At 53.3% G+C, this 23547-nt stretch overlaps 1 protein-coding gene across 6 annotated transcripts in view; it reads right to left on the bottom strand.

Moving 5' to 3' along the window:
* RGS19 (regulator of G protein signaling 19) overlaps window positions 1–23547 on the bottom strand; it is a 70042-nt gene that overhangs the window by 17771 nt on the left and 28724 nt on the right. For 3 of the 6 annotated variants that reach the window (XM_089769735.1, XM_089769740.1, XM_089769738.1), the window contains exons 2-3: window positions 5053–5196; window positions 4493–4629 (exon numbers count right to left, since the gene is read on the bottom strand). In XM_089769735.1, the coding sequence (XP_089625861.1) occupies window positions 4493–4629; window positions 5053–5082 (167 nt within the window). In that variant the 5' untranslated portion in view covers window positions 5083–5196. Of the gene's footprint in view, window positions 1–4492; window positions 4630–5052; window positions 5197–20029; window positions 23059–23547 lie in introns of those variants that run through there. The other 3 variants (XM_089769737.1, XM_089769736.1, XM_089769739.1) reach the window with 3 other exon arrangements.

Here is a 23547-nt window from a genome sequence, read left to right as displayed (position 1 = left end):
CTGACAGTCATGTTCTGCTCTCCATGAATGGATTGGGACAAACAACCACAGGTCTAGCACCTCCAGCTGGTGGAAGCATGGATTAGCATAAGCCGCAGCGTCGGGCTCTCGGAACCCTTCTCGCTGGAAGGAAAGGCAACAACTTCCACCACGAAGCAACGACAGGCCTGGCAAAGGTCCCTCTTAGCCGAGCCGGGCGAAAGAAAATGGAGCAGAACTGAGTCTCCTGTCTGCACGGGGATCCTCTGGGATGGCTTTGAAAACAGGAGACGTGTGTGTAGATTTCATGGTAACGGTTTGCCCTTCCACCGTGACTCTACGGGCAGCAGCTTCCATGGACGAATCAATTCCGAAAACTCCCCTGGGCATTCGTTCAGGACGATCATCTCTGTTTTACAAATGGAGAAACTGAGGCCCAGATGCTCTATGGCCTGCCTTCGATCACGCAGGAAGCTGGTGGCTGAGCTAGGATTGAAGCCAGAATGTCTGACCTTTAGTTTTGCTTTCTAACCGCTACACCCTTTTACTTCTCCATAGGACGATCTGCTTCCCCACAATCAAGTGAGCGCTCCCCAAATCTGGATACCTTGGAAACCCCGTCCTGGCAACAGCTACATGGAGGGCTGTAAAGCTAGAGACGCAAGATCTATTGCTGCAAAGCACTGGGCAAGAGCTTGAAGAGCGCAGGCCCTGACAGTTCCAAGTTGCACTGGCTGGGAATCTGTCGGCCAGTCTTTGCCACTGGGGGTTACCAGGGGCCCTGCTCCGTGGAGCGACTGCCATGAAATCCACTCTGCTGACTTGGCCTTGAGCATGGCCTCGCCCCCGGGGAGGTGTTGCTCCTGGGGGGTTGATTTTTGTGCAGCCCCAGCGGATGCCCGGGCTCCCCTCTTCTCGCCAGGAAGGGTGCTGTGCAATCGGAAAGCCGCACGCAGGCAGGCAACTTCCCTCGGGCCCCTTCCATTTCACATGCGTGGAAAACCGCAGCAGGAGCAGCGCTTCCTGTTTGCGACATTCGCTCTTTGCTGCTCGGGCGAGATTAACACAGACACTTCTTCCTCTGCGAGGCCAAGTCTGTGCGGCTGGGTGGGGCTGGGAACACAAGAAGGGCAACCTCTGGCGTCCGGCAGGGGCCCTTTCTAGAGGGGCAGAGGTGGTGTGAAAGCGGGGAGGGGCTCTGGCCGCTCTGCCAGGCAGCTTACTGCCAGCCGGTTTGCAGCGGCCCGGTCAGGCCCGGACTTCCCGCAGCAGGTGCACCTGACGCCCTCATGCCAGTCGCAGCGGAGCATGCCCAAGGGTGGCACCCCACTCTTGCTTCAGCTATTTTGTCCTGGGTGGGGTTGGGTTTGCGGATTTTTAATACCGGAAGAAATAGTTGGTGCTTCGCAGCGCTTGTCCCGTCGGAGAACGGCCGAGGGCTTCACGGACATTGCTTCATTCTCACCTTCCCCTCGGCTTCCTCTCAGAAGTGGGGGAGCTTAGACGCGGGGAGGGGGATACACCCCAATTGCAGCACTTTAGGGCAGGTAGGGAAGCAAAATGTGCAGGGGAAACTCAAAGCAGCAGAATGTCAGCAGCCCAAGTGGATTCTGACCCTAACCCTCCCCCCTTACTTGTAGGGAGAGACCGTGCCCCAGGCCGCACCCAAACAGCAGCACTCCTCTACTCTAGCACTACGAGGGAGCCCTGACTCCGCAGGAAGACGGCTATCCACCGATACCGTCTCCTGCTGTCACTGCGCGTCCCTTAGCAGTCCCCCAAGCAAGCCGTGTCACCGCCCAGTCCTGCTTAGCTTGCAAGGTCTGAAAAGGCTGTGGCAGAAAGATCCTATGACTGAGGAAGCGCATGCTGGGCTGGTGTTTTCAATGGGGAAGTTTATGGCAAGACGAAAAATCTATGTATTAGCTGTATGAATCCTCAAGGCCCAAAGCCAAAGGATGTCAGGGGTAAGGGAGTGAGTCTGGGCGGTCTTAGCTTGCTTCTCGAAAAGGAGTGCATGTGTGGACACACCGGGGGCAGGGGTGGAGCAGGGAAAAACTGGACAGAGGTAGGGACATGGCCTTTGTCTCCTCGCCCCGCATCAGATTCCTCGGCAACACTGGATGGGCAGGGGAGGGGAGATACAGTTGACCTGCAAAAGGCATCTTGCTGGAAGCAGAACAAAGCCCCAGGGGGTCTTTGAGGGTTTGGCCACTGTCGGTCTGCCTGGATCAACAGCTCTGGTTCTGTGTTCCCTCTAACCTTTTCCATCCACGTGCGGATTTTTTCCACCCATGTGCAGAATAATTTTCTTATGTGCACTGAGGCATGTGCACCACCAGGAGAAACCAAACTCTAGCTGTGGGCGCTCTGCTAATCAGCTGGGCGGCGTTTGACTTTCTCGTGAGCGGCTGCACAAACGCCCAGCTTACAGGGAACACAGACCTGGTTTGTGTTGGCAAAAAGCCACACAGCTGGGAGAGACGATGGATCTGTGGACTCTCCCTTGTGTGGAAGGTGGCTTTGCTGGAGTACTTCCTTCTCCCCCACACCGCTGCCACAGCTGTGCAGAGGGCCCCCCACACCTTCCCTGAGCACAGTCCAGGGACCATCAGACAGGGAGACCTGGAGGGAAGACAGTACCTGGGCACCTCATGCCTGTCTGTACAGGGAGGGGCTGGTACACTGGTTGTAAGTTTACTTAGCATCTTGCACCACCAAGACACTCCAAGACTGCAGCCGGCCAGACTCTTCCCTGGAATTTGCCGTCAGCTCCACTGATCTCACAGCAGGGACAAGGTTGCTCCAATGAGCCAGGCAGAAAGTGGGCAGCACCAGGAGCTCAGCTACAGCCCAAAGGCAGCCAGGGCCGTGAGCTCAACGGGCTCTACGAATCCCACCCAGAGGTCCAGCAGAGATGGGCAGGGTACACGGTGAGGGGCGAGCTTGCCACAGGGGACAACCGTACAGCAAAGGGCACATTTGCACACACCCACTTCCCATGCCAAACAGGGTGTGGCAGAGGGTACTTGTGGAACTCCCCCGTGCAGGAGGCTGGTCACAGCCGCTCCTCCCCAATAGGAAGCCTAGTCCGAACTACCTAGTCCGTGTCACGTGTAGCCGCGGGCACGGAGTCCGCACTAGCGGTCATTTAAAAATGGCGGCGCCCGGCGAGATGCAAATGAAGCCCGGGAAATTCAAATCCTGGGCTTCATTTGCAACTCCGGTTGCCTACATTAACCACCCTAGTTCGAACTAGGGTGGTAGTATAGACATACCCATAGAGAGTGATGGGTCCTAACCAGCAAGGGTCATTTTTTCCCCCTTGACCATGCTAAACAACTTCTGTTGGGCATCCTAATGCTGAGCGGGTTGGGTACAGACACAGGAGTAACCAGACAAGCAGCCCCCGCACCTGCTGGACACAGAACTTCAGGTCTGGGGATTTAGTGACCGGCACGAGAGAAGCACACACACCAGCTCACAAATCTGTGCTGACAGTAGACAGGCAGGGGCTCCTCCTCCCCTCTGGATCAGGAGGCGATTGTGGCTATTTTGGAGCCATTTGATTACGGGCATCAGAGCTGGGGGACCGAGACGCTTCGGACTTGCATGGGATTTCTGCGTCCCCCTGAACTGGCCACTAGATTTTTCCCCAGAAGCATCACTCATTGCATGTCCATGCTGTGCAGTCCAGGAGGGGAGCCCAGCAGATTGCGGACGGAACGCGTTTCCAAAGAGGCAATTGAACAGGCCCTGCCTCAAGGATCGGCCCGTCGACAAGTGGCTTCCCACACCGTCCGTTTCAGAAAACTCGGCCCATTTGCCAAGTTTCAAATCTCCAAACTCCTTGGGTGGAGGAGAGTGAAAACGCGCACGCACAGTGCACTCCACGAGGCTCTGAACAACCCGCAGCACAAACACTGGGCCATCTGCTCAAAATGGTGTTTACAGTCAGTTTTTAAACACTGCGCCAATTAGCCGTCGACTGTAAACCAAGCACACAGGCGGCCTGGACGCTCCAAACCTGGCGGGCGGGGGAGGTCCTTCCCACACACGCTCAACAAGCTCCGACTGGCATTTTCGGCAGCCTAGATCAATGTAACATGCCGGCGGACGAGCCTGCAGGCATCTCCTCAGGAGGGTGAGCGCGCCCAGCGCCGGAGCTTTCCAGAAACGGGCACGGCTCCGGGATGGCATGGGCCCGGGCCGCCCGGCACAGACACAGGCCACAAGGTGGGCCCTGCCTCCAAGATCTTTCAATCTCAGCAAAGGACAAAGGAGCTTGACCCAGGCTAGAGCCTTACGCTCCTCTGTTGCCGCTAAACTCCCTCCCCGTCCCAGCCCACGAGTGATGCACCAGGCTTCTGAGCACCAGGGAGCTGAGGGGGGAAGACTTTGGAGCACGACGCACCCGGGGATTCAACGGCAGCAGGGCGGCCCCTCTCCCCAACCCGGAGACACGGGAGGGAGGAGAGAGAGGGGCAGGGGTCTCTTTACGCGCCGGACGTACCACGAGCAGCTGCAGCAGCAGCACCAGCAAAAGCAGCAGGCATTGGGGCGGTGGTTGCCAGCGGGTTGCACCGTCGCCGGAGAGGTCTCATGCTGGGACATCGAAAGGGGTCTCTCCGTGGACTCAGGTCCCGTGTACTGGAAGGGAAGAGCATGGAGAGGGTAAAGGAGCCAGCAGGGCTGTGTGCCGCCCCTCCCCCCCAGCTCAATTCCCTCCCACATTCCCTTGAACCCAGATCCCCCCACGCACTGTGCACTGGTGGCCAGCCCCACGCGTGGCGGTTAGAGACACTACCAGGCAACAGCCTGGGCAGGAGGGGAACCATCTCGCCCTCTGCCTCCAAAGGGGTGGGGAGAGGCCATGGGCTGCTTCTGGCCCCAGAATTGCAGAGCACAGACAGGGGTCTGGCTGCGCAGAATACTGAGCTTCGGGCGGTTGCAGGGGCTTGGTGGCTCACTGGAATTTCTTTAAGGCTCTCCCCCGGCCGGCCAGCCTAGGGGTTGTCCTTTACCGCAGTCAGTTCATCTCCTGTCCCGCAAGGGGCCAGATCTCCAGCTCACCTGCTTCCCAGCTTCATACACAGTCGGCATGGGCAGCTTGTACGTTTCCGGCTGGCCCACCTCTGCTCGCCTGTCCTGCTTGGGGCCAGGGACCTGTTCTGTCGACACGCCCGCCTAGGGCCTTGGCAGCCTACTAGACGGAGCCTATGAGAACAGAGAAGCATTTCTTAAGCTAAGCCCACCTGCCGGGCAAATCCGTCCTACATGGGGACACCCCAATGCTGCTGGCTGGGCCGGGAGGCCGGAATTGCTCCGGGCTGGAACGAGCCCCTGAGGTCGGTGCTCAAAAGGCAGCAGGGCCGTTCTCCAGCCAGGTGCCCCAGAGGGAGTGAACAAAACAGGCAATCATCAAGTGATCCCCCTCCTGTCAGCCATTTCCAGCCTCTGACAAACAGAGGTCAGGGACACCGTTCCTACCCCTCCTGGCTCATACCCATTGATGCACCTAACCTCCGTGAATCTATCTAGCTCTTTTTTGAACCCTGTTAAAGTCCAGGTCTTCACAACATCCTCTGGCAAGGAGTTCCACAGGTTGACTGTGCACTGCGTGAAGAAAGACTTCCTTTTCTTTGCTGTAAACTTGCTACCTATTCATTTCATTGTGTGACCCCTAGTTCTTATGTTAATGGGAACAAGTAAATAACTTTTCCTTAGTCACTTTCTCGACACCAATTATGATTTTATAGACCTCTAGCACATCCCCCCCCCCTTAGTCTACTCTTTTCTAAGGTGAAAAAGCCCAGTGTTTTTAAACTCTCTTCATATGGCACCTGTTCCAACCCCCTAGTCAGTTTTATTGCCTTTTACTGAACCTTTTCCAATGCCAAGATATCTCTTTTGAGATGAGGCAACCACATCTGTGCACTTCTGCCTGTATAAACTACCGTGGCTCTGCCAAATAAACTGCTAAGGCCCGTGGGTAAAAATCCAGGAGGAACATGGATCTGATTAACAGAGGCACAGCCTGTCCAGGGCTGCCCAAACCTGGGGAGGTTCTAACCTCTCCTCATCCAGAGGGACAGGAGAGGGTAGGACCGGGGGCAGTGCGGATAGAAAGAGAGGGACAGGAGGGGGTAGGAACGGGGCAGTGCGGACGGGCGGATAGAAAGAGAGGGACGGAGGGGATAGGAACGGGGCAGTGCGGACGGGCGGATAGAAAGACAGGGACAGGACGGGGTAGGAACGGGGTAGTGTGGATGGCTGAACAGGAGCAACTTTGAAAAGCGCAGGGCAAGACACTGTGGATGGGATCAATGTTCTCTAATTTTTTTTTCCATCCACGTGTAGAATAAATGTTATGTGCACTAAGGCAAGTGCCAATGTGCACCACCAATAGAAACACCTGCTCCTGGCTAATCAGCTGAACCATAGATGCTGACTCCATGGGGGTCTCGGGGCTGGAGCACCCAAGCAGAAAAACGAATGGGTGCTGTGCACCCACTGGCAGCCAAGCTCCCCCCTCTACTGTCCTCCCCCTGTGCGTCTCGCCTGCAGCCGGCCCCGCTGTCCAAGGCCTCTCCTGCCCTCTCACGCGTCTGGAATGCCACAAACAGCTGATTTGTGGCATTCAGGAAGCTCCAGAAGGACAGAAGATGCTCAGGGGAGGAGGCAGCGGCAGTGCCTGGGACATGAGGGGGAAGGGGATGGAGGGTAAGGGAGGGCTTGAGCACCCCTAGCTAGTGGGGAAGTCAGTGCCCGTGAGCAGAACCAGACGCCTGTGCCCTACAATCACCCAGAACTACAGGCGAGCGCTATGTACAGACCAGCTTTGTATTGGACCCAGTCTGCTCCTCGTAAGAATGGCCCTCCTGGGTCAGAGCAAAGGTCCATCTAGCCCAGTAGCCTGACTTCCAACAGTGGCCAATGCCAGGTACCCCAGAGGGAACCCTCAAGTGATTCCAGCCCTGTCACCCATTCCCAGCCTCTGACAAACAAGAGGCTAGGGACACCATCCCTGCCCATCCTGCCTAATAGTCATTGATAGACCTAACCTCCATGAATTTCTCTAGCTCTTTTTCAAATCCTGTTATAATCTTGGCCTTCACAACATCCTGTGGCAAGGAGTTCCACAGGTTGACTGTGCGCTGCATAAAGAAATACCTCCGTGTGTTTGTTTTAAACCTGCTACCTATTCATTTCATTTGGGGACTCCTACTTCTTATGTTATGGGAACAATAACTCCTCTGCTCACATGGGAGAAGACACAATTCAAGCGCCTCCCCCGCCACCATAAAGAGCAGAGGTTCACTAAGAGCCTCTGGTCCCCACAGCCTGCACAGCCTGGCCCCTAGCAGGGAGGCAGCCACTGCACTAAGAGAAACTGCCCCCAAGACACGCTCTGAAATGTCTCCCACGTCTGAGGCTGCCCAGCGCCAGCTTTGTGGAGAGGATTTCGGGCTGGGAGCTCTCCGACTTCCACTTGGACGGCAGATCAAAAATATCCCCCCAAGCATCACATTCAACCCTTCCTTATCGGCGAGGCAAGTTCCCCGCAGACCCTTCCTGGAGAGGGCCTCTTGTCCGGACGCGGGAGCCTCACACGCAGGGTAAACAGCCACGTTATACCAAGCCTTATGCTCCAAGACTCTGCTTGGGATTGCGCAACCGAATGCCATGGGCTCCGCAGCCACAGAACTTAACTGGCTCCCCCTTCCATCACCGCGTTAAGACCCAGCTGCCTCTCCCTCCACGCCGGGACAGACTCGGAGCCAGAGGCAAGTCCGGGGACACAAGACGGGTCTGTGCTGGACAGGCAGTCCTATCTGAGCCCAGGGAGAGGGAGGGACATTTTCGTACACGCCTGCACGAGAAACAAGGCAGGGCCTTCATTGGCCAAGAGGCGCGAGTCGACGGAACAGGTCCAGAGAAGGCCAGAGGGGCTCTGAAGACACAAGGTGCCCAGGCTGCGAAGGAGGCAAAACCCAGCTCTTCCTTTTCCACCAGAGCCTGGGCAGAATTGCAGCAGGCAGAGCCAGGCCAGGCAGCAAAGTGGCTCGCGGCTCTGGCCTGCCCAAGATCTCTCTGCCCCCTGGGACAGCGTTTCACCCACTTCAGCGCAGCCATTTTGGGGAAAGGACCGTCCTGGCCGAACAGAGGTCAGTTCCCAGGCGGTGGCTCGCAGTCCCAGGGTCCCAACCTGGCAGGTCTATACTACTCAGCCAAGGCTGCCCACCCACAGGGGATGTAAAATCCCATTTAATTAGTTAACTGGTTAAACGTAATGTTTAAGTGATGAAATGTGTGTGTGTGGCCGGAGGGGGGGGAAGGGAGTTAGGCTGCAGGCAGGGGCTGCTCCAGCCCCACAGAAGCCAGCAGCTCTTCCTGCCCTCCCCTGCGACTTCCCATCCAGTGTGAATCTGACAGCTCCCAGCCCACGAGGCCACACGGGCTGGGAGTCAGCAGCCTTCCTACTCCCGGCACTTCTGCCCCCCCCCCCCGTCCCCCGCCCCATGGGATGTTTCCCAGAGAGAGACAGTTCTGTTAAGGGTGATGCTTACCCAGTAGCCTGTTACCCGTTCATATCCCTACCACCCATGTAGCAGACCGAGCGAGCGTTGGTACTTGTATATCCCAACCTCCTAGTACAGGGGTGGGGAGCCTTTTTGGGGTCAGAAGCCGCTGGCCCACAGGAAAAATCAAAATTGGGAGCCACATACGAAAAAAACCCCAACAAGCACCAGAAACCCAAACCCTCACTGACGTGCTCCCAACCGAGAAGGACAAAGACACTTCCCACGTTCCCCTCACACACCAGAGCCTGGGGGGCCAGGCTAGTAGATTTTGTGCACTCCAGCCTCAAAGCAAGGCAGCGGGGGGGCTGGAGAGCGTGAGCTTGTGGGCCAGATCCAGGCATCCGGCCCCCGGGCCTTAGGGCAGGGGTGGGGAACCTAATGTCGGATTCCCTCACAGCCCTCAAGGTCTGTACCAACCCTCACAACACCCCTGGAAGAGTGTTCTCAGCCCCACCGTACTGGAGCAGCAGCTTAGGTAGCGATGCAAAAAGCAGCATCCCCTTACATCCCTGCAGGAATCCACAGAGTCCCTCCTCCTCTTTCAAATCTCCCAGAGACCACATGGGTCGAAACCACCATGCTCCAACAGCACCTCACGCCACGGCTCCTTCCCAGCAGCCAAGGCAGCGCAATAACAGCCTTGGGTGGCCGGCCGAGTGGGACCAGGACTGGCTGGGTGTTTGCAAAGTGCCCAGCACCATGGGGCCCAGATGCGGGGGTCTCTATACAAATCTTAAACAAGAACAACGCCTGCCTAAGGCGAGCCAGCCAGATCAAGGGGAGCTGAAGCAAGACTGACGTGGCCCCAGACACAACCAACCTGTCCCTGCCATTTATCAAAGTGGCCCCAAGTTGGGGCAGGAGGCACCTTCTGCTACTGGAAGACTGGGGAGATGCAGCTTCAGCATGGCTGGGAACTATGCCACAGCGATTCATCCCAGGCAGGATTTCAACATGCACATTTCAAATTGGAAAGAATTTTGCAGCCCAACTTCTTTAGGAGAAAAAGCCACAAGGAACCCACTTTCCACGGGCTTTGAGGTCGTTTCTGGGCTCGGTACAAGCCGCTGGGGCAGGGTGGACAAAAACGGATGGATTTTTTGGAGGGGTGATGTGGGAATCGAATTTTTTTCCCCCGTTATTTAAAGAAGTTTTTCTTTTTAAAAATAAAAGCTACTTAAAAACACAATTTGCATTTGATGCAGAATATGTTCAAGCCTAAACTTACTTAAATGTTTTAAAAGATCATAACAGAATAAATAAAACAGAACGAAATCCCTGAGCATCTAGCAAAAACTTTGAGTTAAAGGCTGCTTTCTATATAAAGAAAAAATCTGGGGGAAAAAACATTGAGGCCAAGCTTTATAAATAAGGCACACTAGGTCACATACTGTATTAAGGGCTTGTTTTGTTTAACTAAAGTAAATTGTATATGCGATTTTGTGTGTTTAATTAAATTTCAGCTACCACCCCAAAACAACTTGACACAATCCATGAACAAAACATTAACTATCTAGCAAAAAAAGCAGTACATCATTCATCATGTTCTAACACAGTAAAAGGATACAGCTAATAAGAATCTGAAAATATTAAGCTGCATAACTGCTTACACAAACACATGACATAGCAAAAACCATGTACTAAATCAAGTGGAAAGGCTCTTAGTTATAAATCAACATCTTTTAATGGTTATAACTAGGGACGTTAAAATTTGGTTCAATAGGTAACTAACTGCTGGAAGTCTGCTGGCAGAAGCCTCCCCAGGAACAGGGCTGCCAGCCTCTGCCCCCCGGCTCCTGGGAAAGGAGGTTTCACTGCACTGCCGCAGCAAAGCTGCCTCCCTGGGATCCTGAGCATGACCGACACCATTAAGCGATAAGCATCAGCTTATCTGTTCAACGGTAACTCGGCTGCTCTCCAGCATCGCTAGTGATAACCAGGCAGGATAGTTACAAACGTACCAATGGGAAAAGCTGGAATTGAGGCTGTCCTGTTTGGGGATTTAAACCATCTTTGAATCAGTCCACCCGCAGGATGTTAAATTGCGAGTCGTTTACTGATCGAATAGTCGACGCATTTTGCATCAACTGGCCCATAGGGTGTCTCCGCCTCTGAAGCGGAGAAACAGCCCTAGGGCTGCTGCTACACTTGAAAGGCGAAAGCGCCACGTGGAGCCTGGGGTCAGCTGGGGACTCCCTTGCTCACAGCATCCTTCAAAGGCTGCATGGCCAGCCCATCTGATAGAGTCAACCCTGAATGGAAACACGGGTGAAACTACTCTCCGTGGGCCACCTCACTTTCATGGCTGCTCTTCTCTTGTTACCTTGATGACAAGGACACCAGCATGTAGCCATGGGGGAGCCCTCGGGCCTGGCTCTGCTCCAGTCAGGGTCCCAGGCTTGCTGCTCTCTGCCTGGTGCTCCAGCCAGGCCTAGGGAGCGGGGCCTCGGGCGTGCCGTGCTCACCTGCCAGAGAGCAGCGCCAGGGGCTTGCAAGCCCCTGAACCTGCTCTGCAGCTGGAGCACCAGGCGGACAGAGCAGGACATGCCTTGACTCTGATTCCCAGCAGGCAGCGCACGGTAAACACTGAGACTGTGTCTACACTGGCGGGATCTTGCGCCAGGAACCCCCTTTAAAAATGGGGGGGACCCATTAAAACGTGTGTTGTGTGTGGGGCTGGTCCTAACCAATTGGTGGCCCTGAGCCAAGCTTAAAAAAACCCAACCAAACAAACAAAAAACACCAGGGAAAATTCGCGCAATGCTGTTCCACTGATTATTTTCAGGCATAGCGGCATTGCGCAAGAGGGTTTTTCTTGCGCAAGAAGGGGCAGTGTAGACACTCCTTCTGGCGCAAGAGCCTCTTCCGCAAAAATGGTGGCTCATTAGATATGCAAATGAGGCTCGGCGATATTCCACGCTTAGCCTCATTTGCATAGCTCTGGCGCAAGATCGTGCCAGTGTAGACATAGCCTGAGTGCCTGCAGGGGGAGCGCGAGGGGGCACACAACCAGAGCCAGTCTTAAGGGCCGCCATTTACAAGGGGCTGCCGACAGAGCCGGTCTTAGGGGCATTTTGGCCTGACCTCCTGAACTCCCCGACGCCTTTTTTTTTTTTTGCTCAACAAATTTTCCCTGGTGTTTTTTTGTTTGGTTGGTTGGGTTTTTTTAAGCTTGGCTCAGGGCCACCAATTGGTTAGGACCAGCCCCACACACAACACACGTTTTAATGGGTCCCCCCCATTTTTAAAGGGGGTTCCTGGCCAGAGCATCGACTAATCCCCTTTCCCCAAGGCTGGCAGGAAGCGGGAAGAGGCAGCTCCATTGCTCTCTTACCCACCTCCCCTGTCACTGTCCGCTCACCCACCGTCGGGGCCCATCCACCTGTCCCATCCTGGCTACGCCCCTGCACGATGGTACCACACGGTAGGGCCACGTGCTGTCCAGGCTCACATCTTCTACCACTTGCCAACTACAAAGTTCACGGGACAAGCCTGCTCCACAATTTAAGCTTCGATTAAAATTAAACACCATGGTTGCCAAAGAATCTTTAGAACGTAAAGCAAACGGGACCCAACACAGTGACGCCCGGGCTGCAACGAAGACAGCCTGAAACAACAGTGTGAACCATGTGGAAAGAGAGGTACAGGGGGGAGCTCAGTGGTGTGTCTGCTCTTTGCGCTCTGGGAGAACGAGAATTGCTTGTCAATCAGGATGTTACGCGAGGCCTTTTTTTTCCAGACCGGTAAACACACTGGTGCTTTACAGCCCCTGTGCGTGCGTCTCTGTTCAGCTGGCTGCAACTCTGTGTCTGTGCCCTCGCTAACTTTTCTAGCTAGTCCGGAGGGTAATTTGTGTGCACACCTAGGCAAACGGTGCTAGGCTCCCTAGGCCACAGGAAACAACTCACTGATCTTCCTTCACAAGGGTCAGGTGCAAAATCGGTTTTATTTGATTTTTAGCAATAATATTTATACATTTCTCACGCGACCTTTTGAAACAACTCCCCTGTCGAGTACATCTCTTGGGAGCAGAAAGGGAGTGTCTGTAGTTCCCTACCCATGTGTCCTTATTTTTAGCTTGCAAACGCTGGCAGGATGCCTGTGACCTTGTCAACCTGCTTTGCAGCAATCTCGGCCTCTCTTTCTGGGGGCTTTACAATCAGGCAGCCTTTAAAAGCGGCTCTCTTTTCGGTTTGCTTCTCATCGACCGGACTGTTGCCATTTTCATGGCTGCTGTTTCCTTGCCCAGCGAACTGGAGCGGCAAATACCTAGATCCAAGCAGCAACCCAGCCTTAATCTTGCTCTACGTTTTCCCAAAACCAGCTCCCTGTCCCAACTTGTGAAACCTGCTTGCTGCAAGGAAAAGGAAGCGGCTAACCAGGAACAAATGGAAATAGGACGTGGCCTTATAGACAGCCTTGTTTGGGTCTCGTGTCCTTGGGACGCGCGATAACAAACCCGAGACTCCAATACTATGTAATTAGCCACTAATACATCTCCTTGCTGCCCAGGAGGGCAGCGGCTCTTGGCAGGAATGCAGGGCTGAGAACTTCTAATTACAGCGAAATGGGATGAAGTGTGGGAACAGGAGGAAACCCGGCTGGTCCAAGTGTTTGGAAAGCTTTCCCATTAATCCTAAAGAGGGTTTACTCAGCTCCATCTCTGCTCGGCTCCACTCATCAGTGGGCCCAGAGGCGTGAGGGGCTGAGAGGGGCGCAGGGTGGGGGCAGCAGAAACCGCGGATTGGTTAATTAGAACCTGAGTCCCAGGGCAGGGAGCATAAACGGACAGTCAGACCCGCCTGGGGAGAAGCAGCAGGGAGAAAGGCAGAGAAAAGCCTGCGCTTAAAGGACATTAAGAGCTATGACGTCCGCTCCTCAAGGGACTACGGAGAGCAGGTTAGGTTCCTACACGAGGCCGGGGTGGAGGTCCTGGGAGAAATCGAGACCAGAGCAGGGGGAGACCATGGGAAAAGTGAGCAGGGGTAGGGCTCCCAAGAAAGGGGTCAGGGATGGAATGGTGCCAGGGACTGGCTGACACGAGCCCGGAGGTGAGCGAGGTGCCTGGTAGGAAGGATGGTCAAGGGAGCAGAGCCTGGTAGCATAGACCAGAGCTGCTCAGTATGGGGGGGAGGGAAGGGACGCTGGGCGGTGGCCAGACAACACGATAGTGCCATGACCCCTTTAAACTGGGTCCCGCTGCCTGAGCCACCTCCTGGAAATTCTGTGGCACCGGCAGCAGCACATAAATAGAAAGCGGCCAGATGCAGTCTGTGGGCTGGATCAAATTGTTAGGTGGGCCGGATTCGGCCCACGGGCCATACCTTGCCTGCCCTGGTGTAGGGTGCTGGGCCTCCCAATGCACTGGAGGGCCTGGGTTCCCCTGACAGCCATGGGAGATGTGGCTCAAACTTTCAGGGAAAGTACTTTCGAAGACCCAGGGATGAGAGGCTAAGGCTCATGGGGCCTAAAGTCAGTAGCAAACACCTGAAGCAAGGAGACCAGACTGTGTTACCCTGGAAGGAATGAGACCATGATGAGTCTTGACCAAAAGGTTGAGTCCCAAGAGGCAGCCCAATGCTGGACCCCAGGACCATCGGCAGGGGGGCGGTAGGGACGGAAGAGCTGCCTCGTCACGCCCTGCCATGAGAGACCACGCCTGAGGGGAGTACAAACCCTTCTACAAGGAAGGTGACTTTTTGCAGCCCATGGCGCTAGGCATGGTACAAACCAAGACCAAAACCATGGGCCCTGCCCCAAGGAATTTACATCCTCATTAAAAGTGAAGAGACAAAAGTGAGATGCAGGCAAACACAGGAGCACTGTGGCACACGGAGACAGCGCTGGCATAATGACAAGGGAGTACTTTAAAGAGGATGAGTTTTGTCTCTGCTGCTCTCTGAACAGGTACGTGGCCCGGTGCAGGAAAACAAGGAGCGGCTCAGGCTCGTTCTGGACCCATCCGATCATCCGACTCAAACTTAAGCTTTCTGACTGGACCATGGCGCTGCCCGGACATGAAGGGCCTTGGGAAACCGAGCAACAACGATGCTCAGTAGAACCAAGGGAAAGGGGTCTGGAGAGAGAGAGAGAGATGTAGGGTTACCAGATGGTTTCAACAAAAATACCGGACCCACTTGACATGACATCACAATCGACATTCCATCTGATTTAGAAAATACCGGACAGTTCTATTGTCTCATTTCTATTTTGTCAATTTGTTTCTCGGACAGAAAGCTCAAATACTGGACTATCTGGTTCAAAACCGGACACCTGGCAGCCCAGATTGTAAAAGGTTAAACGGTTAACCAGTAACATTCGCTTTACTGCTTACTGGAGTAAAGTAGAGCTAGGCCGGCGGGAGCAGCTTCCCCCCGCGGCCCCGCCAAAGGCAGCCTGGCCAGCAGGATCCTAAATGTGTCAGGCTCAGCAGGGCTGGAGCATCCCCCTTCCCGCCTTCAGCATGGCTGGGAGGAGGCCCACCCCCTGGCCTGTGGCACCAGCCGGGTTGGGAGCAGCCTCGCCCACCCGCGGCACAGTGGGGCCGGAAGGACCCTGGCTGCTGGGACCCATCAACCCTCCCCAGTTAACCGGTTCAACCATTACAATTATATTGTTTATCTGCGTAACTTTTTTTCCTGGGTATTTTCATCCCCACTCAGTCTCTGAAAAACATCAGGGACCTTTTGGGCATGACAGCCATGGTATATTTAACCCCTTCTGTGCTACACTTGAGCTGGGGCTCTTGTACATTTCAGAGTGGAAGCGCAGCATGGAGCAGGGGAATCAGTCTCCCGCTGGCCCCAGGCTTCACGCGGCACTTCCACTTTGAAATGTACAAGAGCCCCTGCAGAGACTCCTGTACACTTCAATGGTGGAACATTGCTGCTGCCCCCCTGTTCCCTGCTGCTGCCCCCCTGTTCGCTCCCACAGAGCTGGTGCTGGGGGGGGGGGGGAAGCTGGCTTTTAAGCCAGCACGCCCTCCTCTCCCCCCCCCTTGCTGCCTCTTTCCAATAGAGGCAGCAACGGGGGGAGGGGGGAGTGACTAGTCAATTAGTGTGTCAACCATATGATAAGCTTTTGCATATTGGACAGTCGATTAGTCGTTTACATCCCTACTTCTGCTACTGTCCCACCAGGGGCAGAAGAATAATGGCCACTAGGAAGGGCCTCAAGGTCTCAAGAAATAAAGATGGGGGAACACTCAGGGATGTAAAAGGCTTGGAGGAGGGAAAAAGTGCCCTCCCCGGTGTCAGATCCCCACAGTAAAACACCAGATTCTTTCCTGCCACTGCCACATAGTACGTGGAAGGGCAGTGGCCCCTGCTAGCTGGTATCACACGGAGCAGGCGGCATTGCTGATTGGTGTCGCCTGGTGCACTTGTTTAGCCCTGACTGGCGCAAGGAGGGGGAGACCTTGCTTTGCAGTGCAGCCGGAGAGTTAACTCCTCTCACGGCAATTGCCTGTGCCTATTTCGCAGGGGGTTTATGGATGTGTTACACATGGCCGGCAAGGGGCACGGGACTAGGCAGTGCACAGACACTAGTGCAAGTCAGAGAGAGAGAGAGGCTGCGCTACAGCACCCAGAAGAAGGAAGTTCGGGGAGGGTGGCTGATACCAGCCGTTGGAGCTGAAATACTTTGTCTCAAGAGCCTACAAGAGGGAAGAGCGTGTGCGAGAGCCAGAGAGATAATTCTGAAAAGAGGAAGCCGATGAACAGGGGAGATTTCCCAAGCAGACAGAATAAAACCTCCCTTAAAGGAGCCATTGCTCATTTCTGGCCACATTTCCCAAAGCCCCACAGAATGAGCCTGTTCCCCAGCAGGGCTAGCTACGCAGCTGTGGGTCTGTGTAAAAATGCCTCTCCCTCTCTGATGCTTGCCCTGCTGTGCTCCCCTTGTCGCAGGGGGGACAATTTAGCAACTGTGAGCCTCAAGTCATGGATGGAAAGAGGTAAATTGTGGCGCCTTCCATGGGGCCGGCAATTCTGAAATGCACGGCAAAGGAGAGCATGCACGTGCACCCATGTGTCTGGGACGGATTCCCAGCAGTTTATGAATTTCAGTTTCGGTCTACCCCAAAAGGTGCCCCATCCCACAGCTCTGAGTGGGCAATGCACATTTAACACAACAGTGGGGGACTTAGGCGCGTTGCAAGGCACATATGCAACTGCCTGCTGAATAGGTGAGCTGGCACCCCACACGCGTTTGCAAAGTGTGCAGGTTGAACCTCTCTCATCCGGCACCCTTGGGACTTGACTGGTGCCGAACCAGAGAATCTGCCGACCCATGGGAGGCCAATACTGCCTAGCAGCATTCCCTTCCATTGCTTGCTGGGCTCTTAGAAGACATTTAGGGATCAATTAGAGAGAAATAACAGCACAGAACTCTGAGAGCCAGGATTAGTGGCTGTAAACAAACTTTATGGGACCACGGGAAACTTGGCCACATCCTTGATAAGTGGACATCCAGCGAACTAAAATCATGCTGGACCACGGATGGTACATCTGGTTCTGTATTGCAAAACATATGCGTATCAGCCGTTAGTAATAAAAAAGGAATCCAGGGATTAGAGGGGGAGGTTTTTAATAAACTCTGGGTATATGCAGGACCTTGACTCTGAACCCTTCCATTTTTAAAGCCTAGAGGGGCAGGTCTTTACAATTTAAAATTCAAAGTCAGTCCCCTACCAGTGAGAAATGAAACTATTCTTCTCCTAAGAGCTACCCCGTTCTCTGGGATACAGATAGAAAGTGTGAGCTTCACAAGCAATTAACACGGATACCATCGGTGTGTGCATGCCTATCTGTAACTGAAGAGTCTGGGTACAGATATGGATAAAAAGCATTGTTAATTTCAATTTCATCAGGAGAAAAAAATATATATTTTTGAACAATTCAGAGAAAAAGGCTGTACAGAAAACGTGAGTATTTTTTTTTAAACTAGAAACAGATAATGAGAACAGAGCTCTCCCTTTCCATAGAGCGTTTTCCTATGAATTAGTGGTCGCCTGCTATGTCAGGTGTCCCGGTTGGGAAGGAGTCCGTTTGATGATCTGTTTGTCCCATTTAACAGGACAACTACCAACACAGCTGGCAGGATGCAAACTTGCTTCCAAACCTGCCGTTATTTTAGTTTACAACACACTGATGTTCTGATGCACGGAAACATCACTCTGCAATGTGGCCCAGAGAAAATGACAAAGGTCACTGAAATACGGCACACACACATCCATCATCTATATATTATGGCGGGGTAAGGAACCTTTTTTGGGTCACAGGCAGCTGATCCACAGGGAAAAGAATCAATGGGGGCTGGGGGGGCACACAAAAAGACACCCCTTACTGACGTGGCCCCGGACCAAGGAGAAAGGCACTCCCCACATTCTCCTCACACCAGAGCCTAGTAGGCCCAAGCAAGTAGATTTTGTGTGCTCCAGCCTTGCAGGGAGGACTTGGGGGGGGGGGGCTACAGCACTAGCAGTGGCTCCCCAATGCTGGGGAGGAGCCTTGGGGGGCACATCCAGGCAAGCCATGGGTCACATTCAGTCCTTGGGCCTTAGGTCCCCACCCCTGTTTTATGGCTTGGGTTAGACTCCTAGGATATGTCTAGACTACAGGCTTTTGTCAACAGAAGTTTTGTCAACAGATACTGTCGACAAAGAGAGTCTAGACTATATCCAGTTCTGTCGACAAAGCAAGCTGCTTTGTCGATATGACAGTGTAGATGCAAAGGACAGTGCAGATGCAGTAACGGCTTCTGTCGACAGAAGTCTGTCGACAAAAGGCGTTATTCCTCGTAGAATGAGGTGTACTGCCAACGACAAAACTGCTGAGTTCTGTCAACGTTATGTCAACAGAACTCAGCGGCAGTGCAGCCACAGGTGTAGTTTTGTCGACAAAAGTCCACTTTTGTCGACAAAACCCTGTAGTCTAGACCAGAAGCAGCCTGAGGCTGGCTGCGGCAGCTGGCGCCCTAGGTAGAGGCGCGATCGGCGCCCCCGCCTGCATGGCCGTCAATGGCCGTGACACCATCACGGGGCACCCCGTGTCATCATCATCGAGCGCCCAGGCCAGTGGCGCCCTAGACAACTGCCTAGTTTGCCTAGGCTCACGGCCGCCCCTGGTCTAGACACACCCCCAGGTTGGTACCAAAGAGCACACCGTTGTTGCCTATGATGCTTGTAGCAATCCCGGATCGACAGAAACAACAATTAGTTCACCAACTTCAGCAGGAAGGAGAAGCTACATTTGGAATCGAAGTGGAGCCTAGTATCACTTTAAGGCTATCCTATGAAAAGAGAGAGCAGGAGAACGTAGGGTGTTAGCAAGAGAGTACCAAGAGGTGGCAGAGTTGGAAAGTTTTGGCCTGACTTAGAGCACGGACTTCACATGGGCCCAGGTCACACCACGTGTTATCACATGAGAAATCCCTGATAAAGAGAGAGACCGACACATCTCGGCTCCAGCAGGACTGTACAGGACAAGAGAGAACCCGCTTAGTTCTAAACAATCGAGAGAAGGGACCAAGTGCGTTCAAAGAGCCGTCATGAGATCCAACTGCCCTTCTCCCCAGGTTGCTGGTTCAAAGCTCAGACTCACTGGAATCCTTAGTACAAGTCATTACACACTGCTAGCACCCCAAACTAGCCAGAATAAACTCGGCAGCTTTGGAAGTACCAATATTTGGAAGGGCACAGTGAGTGATTTTCACCCTCCTTGTGGCTAGCAGTGGTTAGGTTGGATTTTTAGTTTCTTTGTGCAAAGCAGCAGAGAAGTTGGCTTCTTACAGGCTGCCCCTTTAAACCTCAATAATCCAGAGCCAGCTCCTAGCAGTCATGACAAGAACGGCCAGACTGGGCCAGACCAAAGGTCCCTCTAGCCCAGTATCCTCTCTTCTAACAGCGGCCAATTCCAGGTGCCCCCAGAGGAAATGAACAGAACAGGGAATCAAGTGATTGATCTTCTGTCCCCCATTCCCAACTTCTGACAAACAAGAGGCTAGGGACACCATCCCTGCCCATCCTGGCTAATAGTCATCAATAGACCTAACCTCCATGAATTGATCTAGCTCTTTCAAATCCTGTTATAATCTTGGCCTTCACAACATCCTCTGGCAAGGAGTTCCACAGGTTGACTGTGCATTCTGTGAAGAGATACTTCCTTTGGTTTGCTGCCTATTAATTGCATTTGGTGAGCCTCCAGTTCTTGCATTATGAGGACTAAATAATACTTCCTTATTTACTTTTTTTACACACCAGTCATGACTGTAAAGACCGATAGCATATCCCCTCCCACCCATTAGTGGTCTCGCGGTCTCTTTTCCAAGTTGAAAAAGTCCCAGTCTTATTAACCCCCCCCACACACCCCCCCCCCCCACACACACACACAAAAGAAAGCAGGCCTGTCACTGCTCTAAGTTACGTTAACCAGGACTGGGGAACTTCAAAGAGGACATAAAACTACCTCCCTTCCAGCTGATTCTGTGCTGAGCACTGCAGAGAAGCTGGGCGGGTGTCTTGAATCAGTTCAGCAAGACCAATGCTGTACCTGTTCTGCGGATGGATACCTTCAATCTAGCCATTCTGTGCGCCCCTCCTGCAGCAGCCCTGCTATAACTCCTGATACAGCATCTCCGTTTACATGGAGCCTTTAAACAGACCCGCGGATCTGAAGAAAAGAATTAAAAAAAAAAAAAAACCCCGAGTACCTCCTCTAACAGGAAAGGGAGTGGCAAGGGAAGTGGCAGAATCAGATGAAGACTTCAGACCTTTTTTGGGAAAGCACCATCAATGAGTTCTCCTCTCTGGTGAATCTTCCTGTGCAGGTCTCCAGATTGTTCCCATCTGGTTTGGCATATGCCAGGAAACTCAGAGCTCGTGTTTCATACCTTTCCTAGGCAAACGTTTCACAGGAGAGTGGAATGCTGCATCCGCGGATGGACCCATCCCTGCCTGAGTTTTCACTTTGAGGAAGGATGATGTTAAGGACAGCGCTGATTAAAGTCAAGGCCAAGAACTGGGGGTGGGGGGGGACAAAACGCCTTACTCCGCTAGTATCTCACAAGTATCTTCTCTTGCCACTTCAAGCAGCTCAGGAGGGTGCTGTTTGTGCTCCCACATGACACAGACTGTCACCGCACAGCGACAAAGACAGACGTGCTGAGATAACATCACCCTGTGACACTTAAGCAGCTTTCCAAGAGTTTCCGCCATCAAGCTAAATGCAAAGGCCAGGCCGTTTTCCTGCCTCAGAGCAGAACTACTCCAACAAGCAGAATTCCTCCAACAACTGGAAGCTGAGAACCATCCAGGTGTTGCCCCCACCTGATCTGACCCACAGGTGGACATGCATGTTTAGGGCTTGCGGGCCATGCCCAGAATGTCCTGGCATTCCTGATGGTTACATGGATTTACTACAACAAAACTGCTACCGAGGATGCACCAGTATTGATTCCATGAATGATAGTGTCCTCTAATGGAAGAGACATTATTAACTAGTCAGCACAGGTTTCTGGCAGCCATCTTCTCAGCAGCAAGCCACTGAAACTTGTAAAGAGCCAAATTTTCAGCCCAAACTCATTCTGACAGTGTCATACATTACATATACATTGCTCGTCCCTTCCGTGAACAGCCTGCGTAACAACTAGGCGTGAGATACTACTGCTCATCTAGGCTGCAGTCCTAAGTCAAAGGTCTCTCCCGTGAAGCACCGGTTACCAACAGGAGTGAAAGAAGTTTATTCTCAGTGAGGCAAGGACTGTCGCTTTCTGATTCCTCTCACCCTGACCTGAGTGCCAGGTTATCTGTGCGTAACCAATAAGGTTATTCCTGCTTTACACACAGAGTCAAGTTGGTTCTTTTGGGTTGTCTGGCCAAGGGTGACTCACAAACAAAGCGAAACACAATCAGAAAGGCAACCTCTGTTTCCTTTTTTCAGTGACATGCTCCCTGGCTGGAAGCTCTGCACCCAGAGTGTTCACCCAAGACCAAAGCAGAATGAACACCGATTTGAGATCACCACGCTCCGGCTTCCCTCCTCTGCGGAGGTCATCAATTCCAGCATCTTCCCCCTGAAATGTTGGCAATAGCCACTCCCTACTTTTCAGTTAATACTGGAAAGAAGCAATTCCACAGCACTACAGGCAAAAACAGAATGTCAGGACTAAAATTCAAGTGAATGACCCAGAGTTTTGCGAGCAAGAGGCAATACAGGAGCAGTGTTCCCCATAAGCTGGATGCTTGTACAGCTGCTTAGGAGAGATTCCACTGCCACCCAGCTGATTAGCAGAGCGCCCACAGCTAAGTTGTGGTGCACAGTCACACCGGCCTTGGTGCACATAACAAAATTTATTCTGTACATGGATGGGAAAGAGTAGCACCCCATGCAATGTCCCCATGGTATTTCTACAGTTTCTCTGTGGTAAGTGCCCCTGAGCGATGAGGTCAAAAGAGTGGGGCTGTGCCATGGGGTGGGAGTCCTGAGCTGAACAGCTAAAGGAAAACTGAGCTGATTCTCAGCTCTCCCTGTGCTCATGCTTGGAGAGCATCTTCCCTTCCCTCCCCGCCCCTGCTGATGCACCACTGGGTTATCAGTCACACGCAAGCACTCCTCTAACACCAGCTGTTTTCTTCAGCTTCCAAAGTGGGGGGCAGGAGGGAGCCATCTCCCCTCTGCTCCTTGACACACCCATGGGCTGAAAACCGGAACCTGCTCCGCCAGCAGCCCTGCCCCGGCTCAGCCCATGCAGGCGATGGGGCTGCTCAGAGAAAGGGATCCTTTTGCAGAGTCATTCTCTTTCACTGCACCGGAAAGCCAGGGGTTCCCCTTTTCAGTCTGACACCTTTCCGGTTAGGCCCACCCGCTTCTCGCATCTGCCAAGAAGGCACCTCCCTTCCCCGGGGGGCCATCAAGATTCACGCCCATTCCACGGGGGGCATTGCAAGTGGGCGCCTTCTCCCAAAGAGGGAAAGCCGATGCCACTCCGGGCATGTCTACAGTACGGAGACTACACCGTGGTTATACTGGCTTAGCCTCAGAACGCAGACGTAGTCTACACAGAAGGGATTTTTCCCTCCATACAGGAACTTTACCTTCCCAAGTGACAGTAGCTAACTGGGCAGAAGCATTCGTCCATCGCCCTAGCTGCAGCTGCAATTCCCCCCTCCCCGCCCGACTGGGGTAGCTGTGTCCACCTAATGGGTTTGTTAAGTGCAGGACAGCACTGAGAGAGACCTGACATTCCTGAACTAGCTGGCACGGGCCCCAAAAGAGGAGGAGAGACCTGGGACTTTGCCCAGACAGCTGCATTTCCCAGCCATCACACAGACCAAATGGACTAAAACACAGGACCAGTGGATGAGACACATCGTAAGGGAGCTTAACTCCAGAAAGTCTGCCTGAGAAGTCGTAACAATGGAATTTCAACCAGCGGAGACTGCTTCACACATCCCCAGCCACAGCTCACAAGGAGGGACCAGATGAACCATTGTCCGTCTCCCCCTTCCCTCCCCCCACACGACCCCCTCCTGCAGAAGAAAACAGCTGTGTTTGAGGAAGGACTTTTCCTAGAGGGCACCTACTTTTTTTTCGGCAGAGTATCATAAGCATCAATCTTACTGGCCTTTCCCAGGGGTTTCCAGGATTTTCCTGGCTGTTTTCTGCTAATCATCGGAGACATCCATTTGAGAATTGCTCCCTCTATCCCACCCGATAATCTCTTCCAACAGGATCCATGCAGAATACGGTTTCTCCTTACCACTAGGGATGTTAAACAATGGTTAACTGGCTAATCAAGTCGTCGATGAAAATTCCATCAACTACTCAATTAGTCAATAAGGAGAGTGACTAATTGAAAGTACAGAGCCTCAGCGAGGTTAGCTCCCAGGACTGGTGCGAGACGTGACTAAGGAGTCCTGGCTCACGCCAGTTCTGGGACTGCTGTGGCCCAGACTCCCCACACCACAGAGATGGAGGTGGTGGGA

This window comes from Pelodiscus sinensis, chromosome 17, assembly GCF_052426305.1.
Source record: "Pelodiscus sinensis isolate ZL-2025 chromosome 17, ASM5242630v1, whole genome shotgun sequence".
NCBI classification, from domain to species: domain Eukaryota; kingdom Metazoa; phylum Chordata; order Testudines; family Trionychidae; genus Pelodiscus; species Pelodiscus sinensis.
The sequence above is the reverse complement of the archived record's forward strand: the minus strand, read 5'-3'. Positions and strand labels throughout refer to the sequence as shown.